This window comes from Suhomyces tanzawaensis, assembly GCF_001661415.1.
Source record: "Suhomyces tanzawaensis NRRL Y-17324 unplaced genomic scaffold CANTAscaffold_4, whole genome shotgun sequence".
Classification (NCBI taxonomy): Eukaryota; Fungi; Ascomycota; class Pichiomycetes; order Serinales; family Debaryomycetaceae; genus Suhomyces; species Suhomyces tanzawaensis.
In genome coordinates this window covers 766,226-785,726 of record NW_017963639.1, presented here as the reverse complement: position 1 = coordinate 785,726, position 19,501 = coordinate 766,226, and the positions used below count along the sequence as shown (strand labels likewise).

General features: G+C 49.4%; 11 protein-coding genes across 11 annotated transcripts; 4 read left to right on the top strand and 7 right to left on the bottom strand.

Moving 5' to 3' along the window:
* Window positions 1-915: 915 nt before the first annotated feature.
* Window positions 916-2,862, top strand: CANTADRAFT_52366 (uncharacterized protein; the record flags this gene model as incomplete). The annotated part of the gene is made up of 2 exons (XM_020210073.1): window positions 916-1,500; window positions 1,570-2,862. 2 exons carry the CDS (start codon window positions 916-918, stop codon window positions 2,860-2,862), a joined length of 1,878 nt encoding a protein of 625 aa, XP_020064332.1.
* Window positions 2,863-3,060: 198 nt separating this feature from the next.
* Window positions 3,061-5,148, bottom strand: SKN2 (Skn2p; the record flags this gene model as incomplete). Its single annotated transcript, XM_020206766.1, has 1 exon — window positions 3,061-5,148. The coding sequence occupies one exon, from the start codon at window positions 5,146-5,148 to the stop codon at window positions 3,061-3,063; it is 2,088 nt and encodes a 695-aa protein (XP_020064331.1).
* Window positions 5,149-7,007: 1,859 nt separating this feature from the next.
* On the bottom strand, window positions 7,008-8,129 carry AFP99 (Afp99p; the record flags this gene model as incomplete). The annotated part of the gene is made up of 1 exon (XM_020210014.1): window positions 7,008-8,129. The coding sequence occupies one exon, from the start codon at window positions 8,127-8,129 to the stop codon at window positions 7,008-7,010; it is 1,122 nt and encodes a 373-aa protein (XP_020064330.1).
* Window positions 8,130-8,957: 828 nt separating this feature from the next.
* On the bottom strand, window positions 8,958-9,341 carry CANTADRAFT_21967 (uncharacterized protein; the record flags this gene model as incomplete). The annotated part of the gene is made up of 1 exon (XM_020206765.1): window positions 8,958-9,341. One exon carries the CDS (start codon window positions 9,339-9,341, stop codon window positions 8,958-8,960), a length of 384 nt encoding a protein of 127 aa, XP_020064329.1.
* A 242-nt stretch (window positions 9,342-9,583) lies between these two features.
* KRE9 (Kre9p) lies at window positions 9,584-10,927 on the bottom strand. The gene has a single exon (XM_020207294.1). It carries the CDS (start codon window positions 10,663-10,665, stop codon window positions 9,826-9,828), a length of 840 nt encoding a protein of 279 aa, XP_020064328.1. The 5' UTR covers window positions 10,666-10,927; the 3' UTR covers window positions 9,584-9,825.
* On the bottom strand, window positions 10,928-12,005 carry CANTADRAFT_250061 (uncharacterized protein). Its single transcript, XM_020207293.1, has one exon. It carries the CDS (start codon window positions 11,784-11,786, stop codon window positions 11,190-11,192), a length of 597 nt encoding a protein of 198 aa, XP_020064327.1. The 5' UTR covers window positions 11,787-12,005; the 3' UTR covers window positions 10,928-11,189.
* Window positions 12,006-13,281, bottom strand: CANTADRAFT_250060 (uncharacterized protein). Its single transcript, XM_020207292.1, has one exon. It carries the CDS (start codon window positions 13,099-13,101, stop codon window positions 12,226-12,228), a length of 876 nt encoding a protein of 291 aa, XP_020064326.1. The 5' UTR covers window positions 13,102-13,281; the 3' UTR covers window positions 12,006-12,225.
* A 339-nt stretch (window positions 13,282-13,620) lies between these two features.
* CANTADRAFT_52345 (succinate-semialdehyde dehydrogenase (NAD(P)(+))) lies at window positions 13,621-15,096 on the top strand (the record flags this gene model as incomplete). The annotated part of the gene is made up of 1 exon (XM_020210070.1): window positions 13,621-15,096. The coding sequence occupies one exon, from the start codon at window positions 13,621-13,623 to the stop codon at window positions 15,094-15,096; it is 1,476 nt and encodes a 491-aa protein (XP_020064325.1).
* A 63-nt stretch (window positions 15,097-15,159) lies between these two features.
* Window positions 15,160-17,020, bottom strand: ALT1 (alanine transaminase). Its single transcript, XM_020207306.1, has one exon. It carries the CDS (start codon window positions 16,744-16,746, stop codon window positions 15,223-15,225), a length of 1,524 nt encoding a protein of 507 aa, XP_020064324.1. The 5' UTR covers window positions 16,747-17,020; the 3' UTR covers window positions 15,160-15,222.
* On the top strand, window positions 16,846-17,213 carry CANTADRAFT_250045 (uncharacterized protein). Its single transcript, XM_020207291.1, has one exon. It carries the CDS (start codon window positions 16,945-16,947, stop codon window positions 17,128-17,130), a length of 186 nt encoding a protein of 61 aa, XP_020064323.1. The 5' UTR covers window positions 16,846-16,944; the 3' UTR covers window positions 17,131-17,213.
* Window positions 17,214-18,606: 1,393 nt separating this feature from the next.
* CANTADRAFT_6365 (uncharacterized protein) lies at window positions 18,607-19,008 on the top strand (the record flags this gene model as incomplete). Its single annotated transcript, XM_020210876.1, has 1 exon — window positions 18,607-19,008. The coding sequence occupies one exon, from the start codon at window positions 18,607-18,609 to the stop codon at window positions 19,006-19,008; it is 402 nt and encodes a 133-aa protein (XP_020064322.1).
* Window positions 19,009-19,501: the final 493 nt, after the last annotated feature.

Sequence of the window (19,501 nt, the reverse complement as noted above, 5' to 3'; positions counted from 1 at the left end):
ATCAAGTGGATGGGCGGTATTCTTTTTGAGTCATTTTGTATCGCAAGCTAGTCATCACACGAGTTCATTGATCTGATAAGAAGGTGAGAGATACCCACAGTAATGAACGATAATGGAATCCAATTTGGCCACTGATTGTCTTCCAGGTCACTTTGGTACAAGTGTTGCCAATTGCAAGCCATGAGGATGTTGCAAGCTAGGAGGACTCCAGGTACGGGCCCAAAATATCTCTAGTTCAACTGAGTGAACCATACCTGGCACTATCCATTTATCAGACTAATCCAATAAGTTCAAAGTAAAACTACTCAAGTAGTTCAATTAATGCTGGGATCAGCTTATTCAGCAACGGCTCTGTTTGCAATTGATTCCCAAACCAGGACACAAATGGGCAGTGAAAAGAGACTAAAACAGGTTTGAATTGCAGTTATTCAATTCATATCACATTGTGAACTCTACTTGACTTTCCTGGTGGATTCTTCGCGATCCTAAGCTAGGAATAGCGAAAAGGAACACCAGCTCCCAATTTAATCCTCATTGAGAGTTTGCCCTACCAGGACTGCTCTGTATTACTCTAATTAACCCTTTTATTCACGATACACTCGACAACTTCTATCTTTCCCAGATTCTGCAATTTCATTGCTACGATGCTTTTCGCAACTGATATTCAAGCTCCCTAGATCTAATGATATTACAGTAATACCCCAGGCGAACAGCTACACTGTAGAACAAGCCCGTCTGGCCCATCTGGACTGTCTTGTTCCCACCATCCCCATCGCCACATAGACACTCCAGTCGTTCTTGTAGGCCAACTCTCTCCCATCCCACCTCTATCTCTCCAGTTGCAGCCAGTTGCGGTCGCACACCAGTGCGAACATTAACATCTCCAAAATTGCTATCCCACCATCAAAAACCCCAATGGACTTTTTAACACCAGGCATCCGGCCCCCTTCGGCCCAGTCGTCGCGGGTGCTACGCTCCATCAATTCCAATAACCGCATCTCACTAGGCATCAAGGCCAGGTTCAAGGAAGTCAATTCCTTGACCAGCGCGTTCCTTACCAATGAGCTAGCCAAGTACTCCCAAGACACGGTTGCCGTGCTGGAGGCTAGCGCCCAACAGGCAGACGCCTTCAACACCTTACTGGACGCCTTCCAGCAGCTCTACTACCTCTTGGGGGTCGAAGACTTCAGTTTCGACCGAGTGTCCTCCATCGACTTGGGAAAGATTGCCCACATCTACAGCACCACGGTGGACACGCCCAGCGACAATGGTGCCGGAATCGCCAAGATCAACGATACCACCCAACAATTGATCAACTATTACGTTCTTTTGACCCTCAACCTCAACTTGGCTAATTCGCTCATCTATAAGACGTTAGTGCTCAAAAGCAACTTGGCATACTGGGAGGATCTCTACAATTCAAGAACCAATAAGGCGGTGTACTTGGTCCAGACCACTCCGCTCAAGCTCTACAGCTTCACCATATCCTTATTCGAGAAAGTCAAAGACACTTTGGCTAGAAACGATCTGTACGACTTCACTACCTCCTCCAATGGTAACATTCACGAGGACAATTTGGTCTACAACAATTGGATCAGAGCTAAACACTACTTCAACGTGCTCTTTTCCTCTGGCAAAGCAATCCTCAGCACAGTGTTGATCAAAAACAACCCCACCTTGGCATTGTTGAATATCTCAAAGGGCAATTCCCTCCAGAGGTATAAGCACATGGTCAAAACCGCGTTGAAGTCTCCCTTCAACTTGGTTAATAACGAAATCAAGGGTAAAATTGCTGAGCTTAACCAGCAGATTGAAGCATACACTGACCAAATTAACCATATGCTCAGAATGAAATTGAACGACAAATCAAAAACCATTGAAGACCTTGAGCAATTATTGGGTAAGACGGAAGGATCAGAAAACCAGAAAATTAACGAGCTCTTAGGAAAAGTCAACACGTTGTCCAAAACCCCAACCCAAAGTGAACAGCCTTCATTTTTGACTCGTTATTGGCCATTGTTACTCCTTTTAGTTGTGTATGGTCCTTCGCAGACTATTAACGCGTACAACAACAAGGATGAAATCATTCACTGGTTCAAGCACAACTTCGTCGACACCGTTTACGGGTTTTTCAAGAATTGGTTGGTTAAGCCAGTAAACGATATGCTTAACATATTGAGACATGATGACGAGTTGAGTATAACTTCTAAAGAATCTTTGAAATCAGACTTGGACTCCCTTGAAAGAATGGTGATCGATTTTCTCGGTGATGAAAATGTAACCAATATTGACAAACAACAAATTCATCAATCAATTCAGAATGGAGACTTGACTTTGTTAATGTCGAAATATGAAGACCAAATACGTCTGCCTGTTACCTCGATTCTCAAAGGATCCTTAATCAGATCGATCTTGATTCAAATTCAAAAGACAAAGGTTGATGGAGGATTGGCAATTAACGGTATTGACAAATTGTTAAAGTCTCAACAATTGGTGTTTGGTATCGTTTCCATAAGTCCATCCATTTTTATCGTATATAAGCTCTGGAACTACTTCCTCGGTGCCAAGCCGATATCCATCAATGGTAAACAAGTCAATATTCTTTGCTTGAAGGGATTGAATAACATTGAGAATTTGTTGATTAACTTGGGTGCTAAACAGGATACTCCAGGAAACTATGAAGGTAAATTGCTTATTGAAATTGTCAACTTAATCATCATTGCCCAGCTAATTTTACCGAAGAGTTTATCTAAGGACTGGGTAAGAGATTTGAACGAATTAAACAATAAAGAGTACGACATCCCAACTAAAATTAGTTTAGTAAGGAAGATCTGGAACGTGTATGGTCCATACTTCCGTTAGTTTATGGCCAAACAATTTACGGAGGAGTTCTATAAGAATGTCGATTTAAAGTATGTAGTTTTGATCGAGAAAATAACTTATGGTACAACAAAGAAAACCAAAAACACTAAGAAATACAAAGATCACTCAGCACTAAGCTGTGATCAGGATAGTTTGAAGGGAAAATTCATTAGTCGTCATGTCAGAATACCCAAAGAATTAACAACCTAACAATCTATTCTTAGGGAATTTATAGCCAGCGTCTTCGAAGGAGGTCAAGTTGACATTTTCGTAAATGTTCAAGTGTTGCTGGATGTAGTCGTAGGTTGGGTAATCTTGAGGATCACATCCAACTTGAACTTTACCTTGTGGCTGATAAACTCTGACATAATCGATTCTGAATTCGACCGGGAAATGAAGGGATGGCCAGTTAATGTAAGCCCAGTTATTGGAGATACCCAAGTTCATGATAATAGACATGGGTTCCTTGGATAACCTTCTCCAGTCAATGTTACCATTTGGATGCAAGGCATTTGCATGGACGGTTAAAGTTGGGTCTTGACCCACGAACCATCTTAAGTAACCGTTGGTATCATCGTTCAAATATTCGAAGCCGTAACTTTGGAAATTATGAGCAACATTTCCTCTTTCATACCAAGTGATATTCAAAGTTGTTGTGGCCGAAAGCGCTTGCTGGAATGGACCACCAGTGTAGGTGTTCATGGTGGTGACCGACAGGTTGTAAATTTCAAGCCAATCGTAGTCAGGATAGTACCAAATGTCAAAAGGAGCCAATTGTAAAGATTGCGAAGCAACACCATTGTTGATTGCAGTATCGGCTTCTGCTTCAATGACATCAATTTCAGGGGCACCTCTACCCTTACCAGGGTTAGGATGGGACTCTCCCTTGCAGGTACAAGAGTTCAATCTTTGACCAGGCAAATAAGAAATACCATCTGGAGAAGATTGATTGGGGGTGATACCGGCATCACAGGCATCATAAGAGTAAGGCCAGACACCTTCGGTGGTGGCCAAGTAACCAGGACGACCCAAGTTACCCATAGTCCACAAACCAGGCCATAAACCCGAGAAACCACCATAGTTTGGCAATCTGGCGGCAATGTCAATTTTTCCTTCAGTGAAACAGAACTTGTTCCAACTTTGGACCATACCGGATCTGTAGAACAAGTTGTGGTTCTTGTAGGCGTCCATACGAAGATTGAGGGTACCCTTGGAGGTAGTGACGGCATCTGGGTCGTACCATTCCAAATCATGGGTAGCATCGTAGTGAAGGTCTGGAGCGGTGAAGAACTGGTCGTCTCCTTCGTAGAAAGTTCTGCCTTCGATGTTGAATTCATCCGAGAACACCAAGTCCCAAGTAGAACCGTCTCTGGCCTTTGCAGTGCGTGCATCAGTAGGAGTGTCGGGGTCTACCAAACTGGTTCTGATAGCACTGAGAAGGGGGTATTTGTAATGGGTCAAGATCTCGTAGGATTCCGGTTTGTGTGGACTGGTAACTCCCGAGTAGGTCAACACTGGCAACAAGATGAACACGACGATGGCGGCAATGAGAAGCACAACGAGACCTATCAAGCCACCCAAAGAGCGCTTGTCTATGTTCTTCAAGTCGGCCATGAATCTGTTCTTGTCGTAGTTGGCATCGGCGATCGGGTCGGGGTTATGGAGGTAGTCGTCGGGTTCTTTTTCGTCGATGTGGAGGGGGAAGGAGGATGCCGGATAGCCACCAAAGGGGCTGAAATCAGTACCGTTTGAGAACGGGTTCGATGATATCGACGACTCGCCATCCGACTTGTGCTGGGTGCTGGCAGCACCCGCACCAGCAGGAGCGCCAGCCGCCAAGTTGTTCAAGGACGTCGACGATACCACTCTTGAGCCAGCCATAGAAGGATACCTGTCGAACTCGGATGGAACGTTGATCTGATTGGTGGGTGTGCTGGCGTAACCCATAGCGGCGTAGGTGTGCTTGGAGGTTCTGGGAGGAGGAGGGGGAATGGAGCCGCTGTTTGATCCGGCCAAGGGATCTTCGCTAGACGAGTTGTCGTTGGAGAGGAGCTTGGAGGTGGTGCCGTCGTGCTGAGCGTAGTAGCCGTTGTAGGCGTTGAACGGACGTCCGTACTCACGGTTGATGTCGTCTTCTTCTGAGGAGGTGGCGCTGGAGCGCTGTTGGGATTCGAAGCTGGACTCGTCGACCTCGTTGGGGCCTGTGAAAGGGTTTCTGGCGTCGCCTTCCTCTTCGCTAGACACCTGTCGTCTGGGGGCGTTGAACGTCAAGTCTCGTTGGGCCATCGTGAAGAAGAGTGGATAGCAAAACTGTTTTCGCTATACTATTTTTAATTGTTGTCGGCGGTCACGTGCGTCAGAAACAAACAGACAAGGAAGGAAGGAGGTCCGAGGGTGAAACGGAAAGAATAGGGAAGAGTGTCTGGTTGTGATCTGGTGGGACTGCGAGTGTCTGGGCCGCTGCTACTGCCTGCTGGGCACACAAATGTCTAGTGGGGAGCCACCGCCCCGATCGTGATTCCATTTTAAGAAGTCACAACAATGCTACATCATAGTGCGATGATTGCGCACCGCAGAAAAAGTGTCGGTGGGACGCAACCGAGGCCGAAAGATCGCCCGTGGGGAAACTGGAGGATTGGGGTGGAACGAGATGGTGGGGGCTGTGGGGGCTTGCAAGGCGCTGGCCAGGCACTGGCGAGCTGCTGGCAAAGGCGCTGGCCGCAGCCTGACCTCCTGACCGCATTCTGGCGTGAGTATTGTCCCTCCTGGTGGTGGGAGCCATGATTTGGTCCTGCGTAGTGCGCGATGTGCCTCACAGCCTCGTTACTGTGTTTGGAAACGGCTGTTCCACATTGAGGCGCGACATTCTGTCTGCGCCTGTGCCTCCAGGGGCGGTGTTAGAGGAATGGCCCTGGCTCTGGCAATTGGCGGGCTTTGGTCGTCGCGGCGGCTGTGAGCACTATGCACCATAGAGAGTGTCTGCGAACTAGTGTCAGCGGTTCTGGCATGGTATCTGTCCCTCGGCCCTACATAAATCGGTGAAACATTTCCCCTGTTTCCGTGCTCATACCATTAAGAGGTTGCAGGTGTCAGGTGCAGACAGACAGAAAAGTGACGGGACGTGTATTCCTTGGCTACATAGAGTTAACAATAGACATCAGGAACAACTGGGGACAAACACAACTGAACCAAATAGAGGGAGCCAATTACAACTGGGGGCAATTTTATCTCGTACCAAATGCTTTGAGGGTTATTCCTGACCCCAGAGTTATCCTCGCAACTGAGCAAATTAGGTAGTGTAATTGAGGCTCCCGCTTGGGCGGTCTGGGCCGAAGGTAATCTGTTTTTGTCCCTCCCCGAGGAGGATGTCTCCAGAGATGTCGTGAAGTAAGGAGCAGCGGATTCATCTGTGCATTAAAGAGCGTATAAAATGACGTATAGCAACACTCTGAAAACGCACAAAAGGTATAGATGCGATATCTCTTGAAAGAATGGTGGTGAAGTTTCTCGTGCCTTTAGTACGGGACTTCCCCATCTATTACAGTACTCGATAGGTGTTGCATGGATTTTTTACTTTGTATTTGCACCAATTTCCTACTAGTGGTGAAATCTCAGTCCATCGGTGGAGCATATCTCGGGAAGTTAGTGATGGAGAAATAAAATACTCTGCTTAGTAGGCATTGATTTAGTCAGTTTTGCATATATCTGGAGTTGTTATGCTAAGCATTGGTCGTTAGACTACACTGTAGCTGTTGGTTTATTTACAGGCAGAACATTTTGCAATCGTCCCAATTTCGGAAGGCCTATTTACTCGATGACTGCAAAATCTTCAATTGATTCGGCGTATCTGAAAGGAATATCTTTAGTGTCACGCTACTTTTATCAAGGCTTTCCTTCGTAGCAATGGTATTACCGTTACCATTGCGTCCCTTTCGGTGCTGGTTTCACGAACACACTGAAACTGCTTAGGCAGTTCGGTTGTGTCTCTAGGAGTTGTACAACGGATATCTTACTCTTAATCACTTAAATTCATTAATATTACTTTTCAATACAGGACATACTTATTTAGTTCTCTGGAGAGTGTCTTCTCCCATCGATTGGCTTATAATACACATTGCCCTTGAGATCACCGAGAGCACCTTCGCTTACTTTACCAACATCTTCAAGAAAGAGTCGATCACAGAGGTGGCGGCCAAGCTGGTGATTCCCGAGTTGGTGTCGAATGGAGGACTCACCTCCACAACGTCTGCACCAATCACATTGAGTCCCACCAACTTATCCAAGATACTGATCAACTCACGGCCACTGAAGCCACCAATTTCCATGGTTCCGGTAGCTGGAGCATTGGCAGGATCCAACACATCGATGTCAACGGAGATGTACACTGGCTTGGAGCCCAAACTGTGCTTCAAGGCCTTGACAATGCCATCCACACCGATTTTGTCGATGTCGTTGGCACGGATGATGGAGAAGCCGCATTCGCTGTCATGCTTGCCGTCGTAGGCCTCGTCGAGGTAGGGAGCTCTGATGCCGACGTGCCAGTTACCTTGGGGAGCGATGTAGCCCTGTTCGTGTGCGTAGTGCAAGAAAGTTCCGTGGTTCAACGACATGTATTCGGTGATACCACCGCCGAGAACCTTGGGGTTCCAGGTGTCGAGGTGGGAGTCGAAGTGGATGACGTGCACAGGCTCACCAAGCGCTTCGTGGACCGACTTCAATGCCATCAAGGTGATGGTGTGGTCACCACCGATGGTGATGATCTTGGGGACCTTTCCCACATTGCCCTGGTGCTGGTGGATGGCACGCTGGCCACGGTAGAGCTGGTTCAAGGCGATTCTGTTGTCGAAGGGAGTCATGGCCACGTCTCCACAGTCGACAATCGAGTAGTTGTGGGTACCGCTGTCGTATGGGTTGACAGGGTATTCCTTGCTCTTGCGGCCCTTGGAGGGTCTGGAGTCACCCAAACGTCTGGCTGCCAGTCTGATGGCCTCAGGACCAAACCTGGCACCAGGACGGTACGAGGTTCCAGTGTCGAAAGGAGCCCCCACGATGGCGATGTCAATGGCTTCGGAGCCGTAGGATGCTGGGTCAAAGCAGCTGGCGGTCTTGAAGTGGGCGTAGGTGAGAATACCTCCAAACATGTTCTGGTTCTGATTGATGTCGGAGGTGTCGTCGTCAGCGGGTAACTTCAACTTGGACTGGACGTTGACGTACTGCTGGTGGCCGTAGTCGTACTCGTTAGCGGGACGAGCATAGCCTTGCAGCATCAACTTCATCTTGTGATTGTGCAGCCCTTCCGAAGCCACGAGTTCTCCGTAGATGGTGTCCATGAATGACTCTTCCACGGTTTGCAACATGGGAGTTTGGTGAGTGTCCTGGCCGCTGGCGACGGTGAGAGCCGCGCCAAGCTGGGCCACTGATAACAAGTGGAGGTTGAATCTCATTGGGATTGAGGTGCTATGGACTGGAGGCAAAGGTAGAAATGGCTGCTATATATACTGGCGATGGCGTCCCCGGAGTCGGAATTTTGCGCAAACATTGCCTAATTGGGCATGTTAACCCGACTCCTAGCGGATATGTGATATCGCTGGCGGGTACCTCCTCACGTGAGCAGTGGGGTAGCGATGGCATCTATTGGATTTGGAGCTAATCTGGCATCGTCTGGGTTGGGGGGTTGAGAAAGATACCACATTGGTGGCCACCACAGTATCTCCTCTGCGATAATCGCATTGTAGGCTCGATACCTGCAATTAATCAATAAGTGCAATTCGCATTGATGGCTGGCAGTTCATTGCAAGACAAGCTGCACCTAAGCGATTACATGCGTATTCCGCACCGATCGCTTCTTTGGGAGGAACGGTGCCAGCCGATATTCCACGGATTCAGCAGCCAATTAGTTCCTTCTCTATCTATTTGGGGTCGAGTGTAACCCAATGGGGTCGGGTGCATCCCAATGGGGTCGAGTGCATCTCCGGGGAACCATTTCCAATCCGAACTGGATCTGGATTTGAACCATTCCACTACTGCGAGGTAGTAGTACTACCATTAGACAATATGGTCCTCCAATCCTCACGAACATCCGTAGTAGACGTCTTTCACCCGCTCTGGCTGGTCTGCACCATACGATACCCCAACACCACCACCGAAACCACCAATAAAAACACTTTCGTGCGTACTGAAGTGAGATCGTTGGAGCTTTTCAGCATAGGAACTTGCTTCTCAAAGTCATAACCCCACTCACCCGACTTTTCGTCCAAAAGCAGCACCAGCTCTGCACGGCCAGCCTGTTCACAGACTGCTTGTGGTGATGTTTTCTCGTCATATCTGGGCTCGCCAGACACGCACAATGACTGGTGGTTGGTGAAGGGTGCCAAGACATTGGCAACGGTGCCCTGTTGCGGCACCTGGAGGGCCGATTCTAGACTCAGGTAGCCATACTCGTGCCCAGCAGTGAGCGGCTTTGGGTTTTTCATACACATGGTGGCGATGTGGCTGTAGGAAATGATGGAGTCGTAGTTGGTTGGTGAGTGCGGCACGTGATCGGCCAGCACTCCAGTTATCAGTCTATTACTGGAAGAAACTTGTAGTGAACACCAAGCAAAGACTCCTGGTTGCTGCCCACTGTAAGGATAATGTGGCAGCTGTGTCACCCACTAAAATACGAGGATTCTTTCGCTAAAGCTTCTTGTCAATTAGGAAAGGTCAGCCTAATCCGCTCGAATTGCAAACTATATTTCAAGATACTCAAATTTCCCGTTTTATAAGTACTTTAGATATCAGTAATTGTAAACTATCGCTGCAAATTTACACCAGCTATTCAATTTGGCTATTCCCAGAGTAATTTTCTAATCCAGTTATCCCCATGGCAAGGGCTGATTTTACAATCCTCTGTGCTACGCATTTCTAATCCGAACAGTCTTAAATAACCAGACAAAACATTGAGAGATGATAAAATACACTAACCTACTCTAACCATCTTCTCTTTTTGGCAGCGGTGCTGAGCGAGGCCTTAGTGACTCTCTCGCTGGCCGGGTAGTAGTATGTAGGGAAAGGAGCCACAGATGCCGCGTTCACGGCCGATTTAGGTGTGTAGGACCAGCCCGGTGTGATGGTAGTACGGACGTTGGCAGTTCCACCAAGCTTGGAAAAGTACGATACCGAACTGGTTGGGTATTGACGAGACCAGGTGGTGGCAGTGATGGTGGAGCCTGGTTGAGTTTGCATTGGCGCAAACTTAGACTTACCTGTTTGCTCTGTGTATGGAATGGTGAAAGATGCCGAGTTGATGGAGGTACCGTCACCGGCACTCAATTGGGGGTCTGGTTCTTTACCACTAGCACTGACATCCAATGATACCAACGTTGGAGCACCATTGATGGTGATGGTGGCGGACTTGGGTCCCGACATTCCGGTTAATGCGAATCTGGGCGAGTAGTGGTTGGTCCATCCCTTTGCGAACTCGGTATAGATTTGGAAGAAGAAGTTACCACTAGGAGCATCGCTGGCTTTGATTGTTGCCGAGTACTTGTTGCCTTCGATCTTCTGGTTTTGCTCTAACTGTAAGAAACACTCGATCTCGGAGTTGGACCCGGTACAGAGAGAGATGGTGTAGCCTGAAACGTTGTCAAGCGAGTCTGCGTCTTCACTGTCGTCCGAGTCATCCTTCCACTCGAGAGAAACGGTGACGTCGCCTCCTGAAGCGGAGAATGAGTCGCCAGCTTCTGGCTTTTGAATGTCGACATCAGCCAAGACGTTGCGCCAGAAAGTAGCACTTAAAAGGAGCAATAATACCTGGTATTGCATGATATGTGGATATGCTGGAGGAGGTGTTGGTGTAGTAATGAAAATAGATGGGCTATCTAGGTCTAGCTGGGAGATTTGGACGGTAAGTAAGGCAATCTGGGGGCAGGGGTCGTAGGGACTATCGGCTGTGATGATAACCCTGGCGGTGGTAAGGATCCAGGTGAATGAAGTGGTAGTAAATGTCCTGCTAGCAAAGTTTTGATCATGGGCCCGGCGGTGTGCACACGACCGGTGCTGTTTCTTTTTATGGAAATGTTGTCTGTTTGTGGCGGAGCGCGTAGGGGGAATGTCGTGCAGACACTGTCGCGTGATGGGAGATCACATGGTGGGAGGTCATGTGGAATCACATCACGTGCATAATCGCGTGATTCAACCAAGTCGCCGGCTGACAAATCGCGCTGCCAGGATTATCACCACCGCACGTGACGGCATGCCAGGGTCTACAGCCAGTAGTCCTTACTTCCAGAGTCTTGAAGTAGGTTTTGTCGTAGTAAAGTCATAGTCATAAGTCGTAAGCTGCCTATTTACAGAAATCGTACCTTCTTGTTGCTGTCCAGAGCAAATTCCCACGTCGAGTACGCCGACAGCTGGTTCGTGTTGATTGGACGGAGCGAAAGGTCGATGGTGATGTCGCTGGATAGCATGCATGGGTCCTGGTGGGTAATCCCGGGACTGAGAAAGCCGCCCGACGAGTACAGCGGCGATAGCATGGGGCACGCCAGTGGCGTTATTGTTGGAGACTCTGGTGGTGAGTAGCTGGTCTGGCCAGTGAGAGCGTGGCTGGAGGTGACCACGCTTTGCTTGCGGAGGGGAACGGTGGCAGACCTCCTGAGACGGGTTTTAGCTCTAGTGGTGGCGGGAGACTCTTCTTCGCCAGGATGAAAGAACTCGTCCAGGACTTTGGCGGTGGAGCAGTGGCCAAAGCCGTGGGGCGTGGTGCTGGCACGGGTGGGGGAGGGACGGTGGCCCTTGCGGGAGTCCCGTCTGCGGAACACCTTCTCGCGGAGGTACCCAAAGGGTAGCAATCGGGTCCAAGTGTCTGTCATCAACATCATAGTGCTAGGCCCTAGTGGGGTGGCGACCGTGGTGCGGCGGGGGGCCATTTTATAGTTTATGCTCATCGGCAGGTTTGCGGCAACGGCACTATCCCGCAGAACCTAACGGCTGAGGTACGCACTTCCCCTTAAGTCCGCGACCGACGGGTCCTATGCCCGCTAGTACCGAATCGCGGCCTGGACACGCCAGGGTCTGCCGGGAGTCGGGGGTTGATAGCTACCATGCTGGGAGTCACTTGCCTGCTGGCAGACTGATGCTGCCATGGTGGTTCCGGGTCATTTGTATATTGTGGGGGGGGCGCTATATCAGGAGGCTGCTGGTCCGGCTAAGTTCGTTGTTGTCCGGGTCGGCTCGGGGCTAGCGGTGCAGGTTTCCTGCCGAGGTACTAGACCCTGTGCGCAAGAGGTGCAGCAGACGTACGTCAACGCGTCAACACGTCAACCACCGTGACAACCACCATGTTAACCATCGTCACAACCACCATGCCAGCCACCATGTCAGTCACTACGTACCCCCGACTTCAGGCTCTGCGGGTGCTACGGCAACCTGGTACCCCCGGGAGTCCCACTGGTGCCAGGCCTCGCCTCCCGGGCCCTCGTCGCACCGTAATTTCTCTTTGCGGTCTGTGCAGTAGTAGTTCAACGTCTGGTCGGTCAGCAAGTAGACGTGGGACAAGTCTCCGTAATTCTTATCTTTAACGTTCTCCCAGTTGTCAATATACTTCCGGATAGACATCCCAAAAAAAAGCCTCCGCTTCCGGGCCCGTGGGTACACCTTATAGTTCAGGGTCCCCAACACCTGCACCGTCCGTCCTGGCTGGATGGGGCAGGTGATGGAGGTTGCGGTATCGGTGTTCCCTGCCCACTGTGGGAGGTCGGCTGACACCCGGAGTCCAAACAACCAGAGCGACCCGTCCATCACATGCGCCCAGATGTGGTTGTCGGTCTGGGACCATGTGTAGGTGTGGGTATAACTGCCACCCGCACTGGAGTACTCAGATGACACACAGTGGCTGACGGGGGCGTCTTGGATGTGCAAGTCTGTCGGTTCGCCGAACTGGACTTCAGTCATCTCCACCTGACGGGGACGCCACCACGAGCTGGTGGAATCTGTCATTTCCGAGTCGCCAAAGAAGTAGGTGGAGTTGGTGTCATCGATCAAAATAACCGTGCGTTGCGCAACCTGCGGGTCTTTCTTTCTTGACACCTTTTCCCAGAACAGAGACTTGAAGAGATCGGTCAAGCTGGCGAACCGTTTGGCTTGGTACCCTTCGTGGCTGGTGTAGGTGGAGCTAGCGTCTGTGGTGTTCATGTCGATCAAAGGCACGGCAGCCCCCACTGCGAGGGTGCAGAGCCATGTCAGGATGTAAACGAAGCGCATTGTCGTGTAGGCAGAATAGGTGTAGCAAACGGGACATTTGGAGCTGTTATATGTCTTCCTAAGGGTGGCACCCTTCGCCACCACTTTTCGCAGCCACTAGCAGATCCATCATGGCCAGCGTGCCAGCTAGCGGGAAACCCCGCTAGGCCCTGCATGCGTCGCTAGACAGACAAAAGAAAGTACCCACCGCACAAAGTACCCACCGCAACAAAATAGCAGGGCACAAAAGAGTACCAGCTGGAACAAAAGAAAGAACATTCGGAACTGATTTTGATGGCTATTGGCATCGAAGTGCAGTATGCCTCACTACTCCCCCGCGTCTATACCCACGGATAGCCCCGTTCCGTCTCATCCTGTTGCATGGCAAATCTTCCGCTTCTCACGGCCAGATCGTATCAGGCTCGCTGGAGTCCTACCGACCCCAGCGCGGCTGCCTGTTTGGGCAACCCGCGCGGATCCACCCCGGACAGTTATAAACCACCAATCCGCCAACAACTTGATCTTCAGCACGTTTTGACCATGGCACCTACCTTAAAGAACCCCAAATTGATCCACACCAAACCATTCATCAACGGTGGCTGGTACGACTCCAAATCCACCAAGACCTTCAAGGTGTACGACCCCGCCACCGAAGAGTTCATCACCGAATTGCCAGACCAAACCCCGGAAGAAATCGACTACGCCATCCAAAACACTTACGATGCCTACAACAAGTTCAAGCTCACCTCGCCCTACGACAGAGCCAAGTGGTTGAGAAAGTTGTTCGATCTCATGATCGAAAACTTGGACGATTTGGCCACCATCATCACCTGGGAGAACGGTAAGCCTTTTGCCGAAGCCCAGGGCGAAATCAAGTACGCTGCCTCCTACTTCGAGTGGTTCGCCGAAGAAGCAAAGAGATTGTACGGTCACACCATCCAGCCCTCCAACCACAACAACAAGATCATCACCTACAAGCAACCAGTTGGTGTTGTCGGTTTGTTGTGTCCATTCAACTTCCCATCCGCCATGGGTGCCCGTAAGGCTGCTCCTGCGTTTGCTGCTGGATGTACTGCCATCTTGAAGCCCGATGGTCAGACCCCACTCTCGTCCTTGGCCCTTGCTTACTTGGCCAACGAAGCAGGATTCCCTCCTGGTGTGTTCAACGTGGTGTTGACCTCCACTGAGAACACACCAATGTGTGGCTTGAAGTTCTGTGAGTCTCCACTCATCAAGAAGGTCAGTTTCACCGGTTCGACTGCCGTGGGTAAGTTGTTGATGAAGCAATCGTCTTCCACCCTCAAGAAGTTGTCGATGGAATTGGGTGGAAATGCCCCTATCATCGTGTTTGACGACGCCACCCTCGACCTCGCCGTGGAGCAGTCCATCATCTCTAAGTTCAGATCCTTGGGCCAAACCTGTGTGTGTGCTAACAGACTTTACGTCCAAGCAGGTATCTACGACAAGTTCTGTGAGGCCTTCGCAGAAAAGGTTAGAAACTTCAAGATCGGATACGGGTTCGAAAAGGGCGTCACCCACTCTTGTCTTATCAACGAAAGGGCTGTTGCCAAGGTGGCAGACCATGTTGAAGACGCAGTTTCCAAGGGTGCCACTGTGCTTGTTGAAGGTGGTAAGTTGCCAGACTTGGGTAAGAACTTCTACGCCCCAACCGTGCTCAAGGATGTGACTCTCGACCTGAAGGTGCTTCACGAAGAGACTTTTGGTCCATTGGGTGCCATTGTTAAGTTCCAAGACAAGGACGAGGTGTTGAAGGCCTGTAACGACTCTCCATTCGGATTGGCCTCTTACGTGTTCTCCGAGAACTTGAACACTGTGTGGTACCTTTCTGAGCACTTGGAATCGGGTATGGTTGCTGTCAACACCGGAGCATTCACCGACGCTGCTATGCCTTTCGGTGGTGTCAAGGAGAGTGGTTTCGGTAGAGAAGGTTCCGTTCACGGTATCGATGATTACACCGTGATTAAGTCCATCACCTTGGGTAATGTTTACCGTTAAATATAATTGGTACACCGTATAAGCTTGGTTACCGTTAGATAGTAATGATAGAGTATGATCGCGTTAAATATCGTGTATTCAATAAATAATGAAATAAGGACGTTGAGTAGAAATGAACATAGTTGTCTAAACCTTATACTTTTGAATGAATGCTTTGTGGAAAGCAGTCCATTTCTCGATCCATTCGGTACCTGGTGGTAAGAAGGTGGTTCTGAGATGGTATGTGCCTTCGACTTGACCGAACCCATTTCCTGGAACGCAACAGATCCCAGTGTGCTCCAACAATTCGATGCAGTAGGTATCGTCGGGCAACTGCTTTTGATCACGGGCTCTCTTGAATAACAATGGATAGTGTTCTTCAGTGAAATGAAGACGAGGGAACAAATACATAGCTCCCATTGGCTTGTTACAGGAGATATCTTCCATCTCGAGGAAAGATTCGTACAAAGCAGAGGCTCTGGTCTCCAAATCAGTATGGATAGCACTAGTTTCATGGTGGTATTGCTCGTAAGATTCTTGACCTGGCTTAGGAGGATTAATCATCAATTCCATTAATGCTTGACCAGAAACAACAGAACATAAATTAATGCTTGCCAACTTGAATACCACTGACTTCACTTCTTGCGTGAAACCAATCAATTCCATGTAACCACCACGTTGGCCACATTCACCACTGACACCCTTGGAAGTAGAGTGAAGGGAGGCGAGTTGGACGTTGGAGTACAAGTGTGGATGGGATTCCTTCAATTCACACAACACCTTCTTCATGGAAAGGAACTTTCCCTTGAAAATGTTCTCTTGGTACACTTCGTCCGAAATAAGTACGATACCGTGCTCTGCAGCGATGTCAATGAGCTCAATGATATCTTGTTCAGAAAGAATCGAGCCAGTGGGGTTACCAGGGTTGATGACAACTAAGGCCTTGATGTCCACACCTTGTTCCTTATTGGTCTTGATGAGTTGTCTTATCTGGTTTGGGTCAGTTGACCAATGGTTGTCTTCATTGAGGAAGTAACCAATGGGCTTTGCGTTGTTTAAGGCAATAGTGGCGGTGTACAAAGGATACTGGGGAATAGGAATGAGGAAACCGGAGTTGGGTCCTGCTGATAAGATCTGCAACAAGTAAGTCACGGCTGCAGAAGCACCACCGGTCAAGAAGATGTTCTCGGGAGATGCGTCGTAGCCGTCTCTGTCAGAGATGAATTGTGCAACCGAGTTTCTGATATAAGGAACACCCTGGGAAGGCGAGTAGGCACCCACCGATCCTAAGTGCTTGAGCAAGGTGGTGGCACGGTCTACCACGTCTGCGGGGAACTTGACCTCGTCCAACAACTCTGGGTATTGGAGAATGGACAACACCTGTCTGTACCAGGTCAACGGCTTCTGTTGGAGCTGTTGGGGATTACCGATGTTGGCATTGATGATCTTGGAGAAGGGCAACCCGTGCAGGGTGGGGTGGGAGTCGATCAAGGACTGCAACTCGTCGGCTCTGATGGGGATACTGCCTCTGACAGCGTACTTGGCCTCGATGGTGTGCTGGTTGATGTCATGGACTGTCAACGGAGATGCCGGCTTGAACGTAGAGTACATTCTGACTATCCTGGAGGTTGTAGGCAATGCCCGTTTCCACAATAAGGTTGAAGAAGCCATGGTGGATTAAGGTTGGTAGTGTGAGTCACTTTTTTGAAATCGAATTTTTCGAGATAACAGCTATTATATAGATTAGCCGGTGAGTGTCCAAATCCCTTGACTCCGATATGCCAGATATGCTCCGGAGATCAAAATGTGGAGTAAAGGTTAGATACTCGGATGTAATGCCCCGGGGTAGTCGTGTGCGTTCGGGTGATAATGTCCGGCAAGGCCCCAGGAGGGGCACGGGCTTATAAGGCCGCCGCGGCTCTCCGGCCATACCATGAGCACATCACTCCAACCACCATCACCACCACCACCGACACAATAGGTGACTTTGTGGCTGGATTGTCTTTGGGTGCTGGCTCAAGCACAGTGAGTGTAGCCGCCGACAGCACACCCTGACATTCCCGGGTGGTGATTGTGGGGCGATTTTGGCAATGGAGCTGGCGGCAGCGTCGGATTGCAGCCATCTCACTAACAATCCAAGTCAGAAGGGTAGGGCCAGAATGAGTCGGGCCAGGCTAGGGCTAGCCATTCCGTCAGTGGCGTGGCTGTTCAGCGTTTGGCTCAACTTTGGCAGATGGCTTTTCGTCTGGCAGGACTCTTTGGAGAAAGAAGCCAGGAATGCCTCCCCTTGAGACCTCGTTTCCGCTTCCACATCGTGTGAAAATGGCCAAACCCTGTAGGGGGTTGGGACAGAAGGAAGGACTGTTGTAAGTTTTGTAGGCTCAAATTGTGAGTGGCGCCACTTTTGTAGTGCAATGATAGTTGCAGTTTGAGTACGACAGGATTCTGCTCCAGCAAGCAATAGTGGATGATTGGCATCCGAGATCTTGTATCTGAACTGTCATAACTTGGAGGCTTTATTACTTCTTGAAATTTCAATTTCAACACGAGGGTCCTTCCGAACGGCTTCAAATGGAGTTATTGCACTACCGAAGGTTATTGTCTACTTGGTTACCTATAAGTACTCTTACCAGAGTGTTGTTGCCCCAATTCACCAAGCTTGGTTTCTCTCATTAAGTAGGGTCCATTATCCCTTACCAGCTATTTTATCATTTTTTGAGAAATCAGTCAAAAAACTGCAATATTGCCCTTCTAATTGACAGCACTACGAATCAATGCTTGACAGGATACACCCACACCAACCAACACGAGACTCCAGATTGCTCTAGACCAATCGTGGCGTCTAGGAGCAAACTCACACCCAAACAACTCTGTACGCAGTCTCAGGGGTAGAGCCAGGGCCGTGCAACGCTTAGCACCTGACAGCCCAACAGATCGTATTTGTTGACGCCAAGCAGCCAAGCCACGAAACGACTCGACAAGAGCAGCGAAGAAGACCATGGAATCCCGAAATTTGCTGAGTGTATGGATGTTTCCCACAGTAGTGAAGTATGGATGTCGTGATGTTGCAATCACCCCCATTCCAGCGAGAAGAGGCTCTGAACACCGAGAGCAACATGCCCAACCGCTACAGCAAGTATCGTGGAATTGTCCAACGTTGCTCACGGCGCTTTAGCCTCAGCTGGAGCTCCGAGGCGGCTTATGGTTGGTGCTCGCGCAAAGTTCCTAATCAACTAGCCGTTCTATTGTTGCTTGGGTGCAAAAATCAAATGCCACTTCCTAGAACCGTGATGCTAGCGACCCCTCGCGAGGCTCCAGTGATATCGTTCACTACATACTCACTCGCCAGAACGTTCTAGATGCCCCCTCCAATTTCCTGGTCACTCTAAGCTCCCCCTCATCCCACATTTTGTTATCAGCAGATGTTGCGCATCGCGACACAAACCTGTCTCCACAGATCTGTTCCAGTTGCTGAGTTAATTTTTCACTATAAGTAAGGGGCAGAGCCCCACTGAGGCAAACCTTAACAAGATGTCGAATCAAAGACGGTGCTCACTAGCATTGGAATCTACTGGGAACAACCCTGGTGACCCCCTCAATGCCTATCTCGTGTACAACACCCAATTGAGCAAGTGCAAGAGCGTGCCCGACCTCACCAAGGAAGCAAGCGTATCGTTCAATTCCGTGGACAACCACCACACAAAGAGACGGGTGTCGTTGTGCGATTTGAACAACCTTGACCAGCAGCTCGAGACCTTGAGGGGCTCTGCATACACCACCACAGCCATGGCCAACTCTACCCAGTGCTTGGTGAATCACAAGTCCAACCCTCGGCCCTCCTACGAGGGCCACTACTCTCCACCAACTGGATGTAGAAGACATCAGAGACGCAAAAGCGTTGCTATGAAGTTTGAGAATCCCCGCGTGGTATGATATTTATTTGCGTACGGGTGTAGCTCTCATTGGGAGCAACGCTGGTTGATCCAGCGCGGCTTGAACGGCGTACAGGGTATTTATTCGCAGTGGACTGATAGGGCAGGAAGAGCTGGTGCTCCTCTTTGGCCAGGAATTGAGCCAAAACAGATGGCAAAGGTTGCAGCATGGGTGTTGAATCAGTGCTCTTGGCGGATGCTTGATTCAACTATGAGGTACGAGTAGCTTTCTCTCGTGACCTCCAGTCATGAACGGTTTTTATTGAAATTAATTCATCTGAACCAACTACATTTTACATGATTTTCAGATGTTTAATCTTGGTCAGTACTTAGTACTGACAAGATTCACCATTGTCCGGTGCTTACTGGCTATAGCACGTTCGGTGGTTTTATGTACTGAATAAACTTATTAACAGAAAATGATTCTGTAAAAAAGAATAAACTATGACGTAGATCGCAGTAAACTAAGTACTCAGTACAGCGATGACACAAGG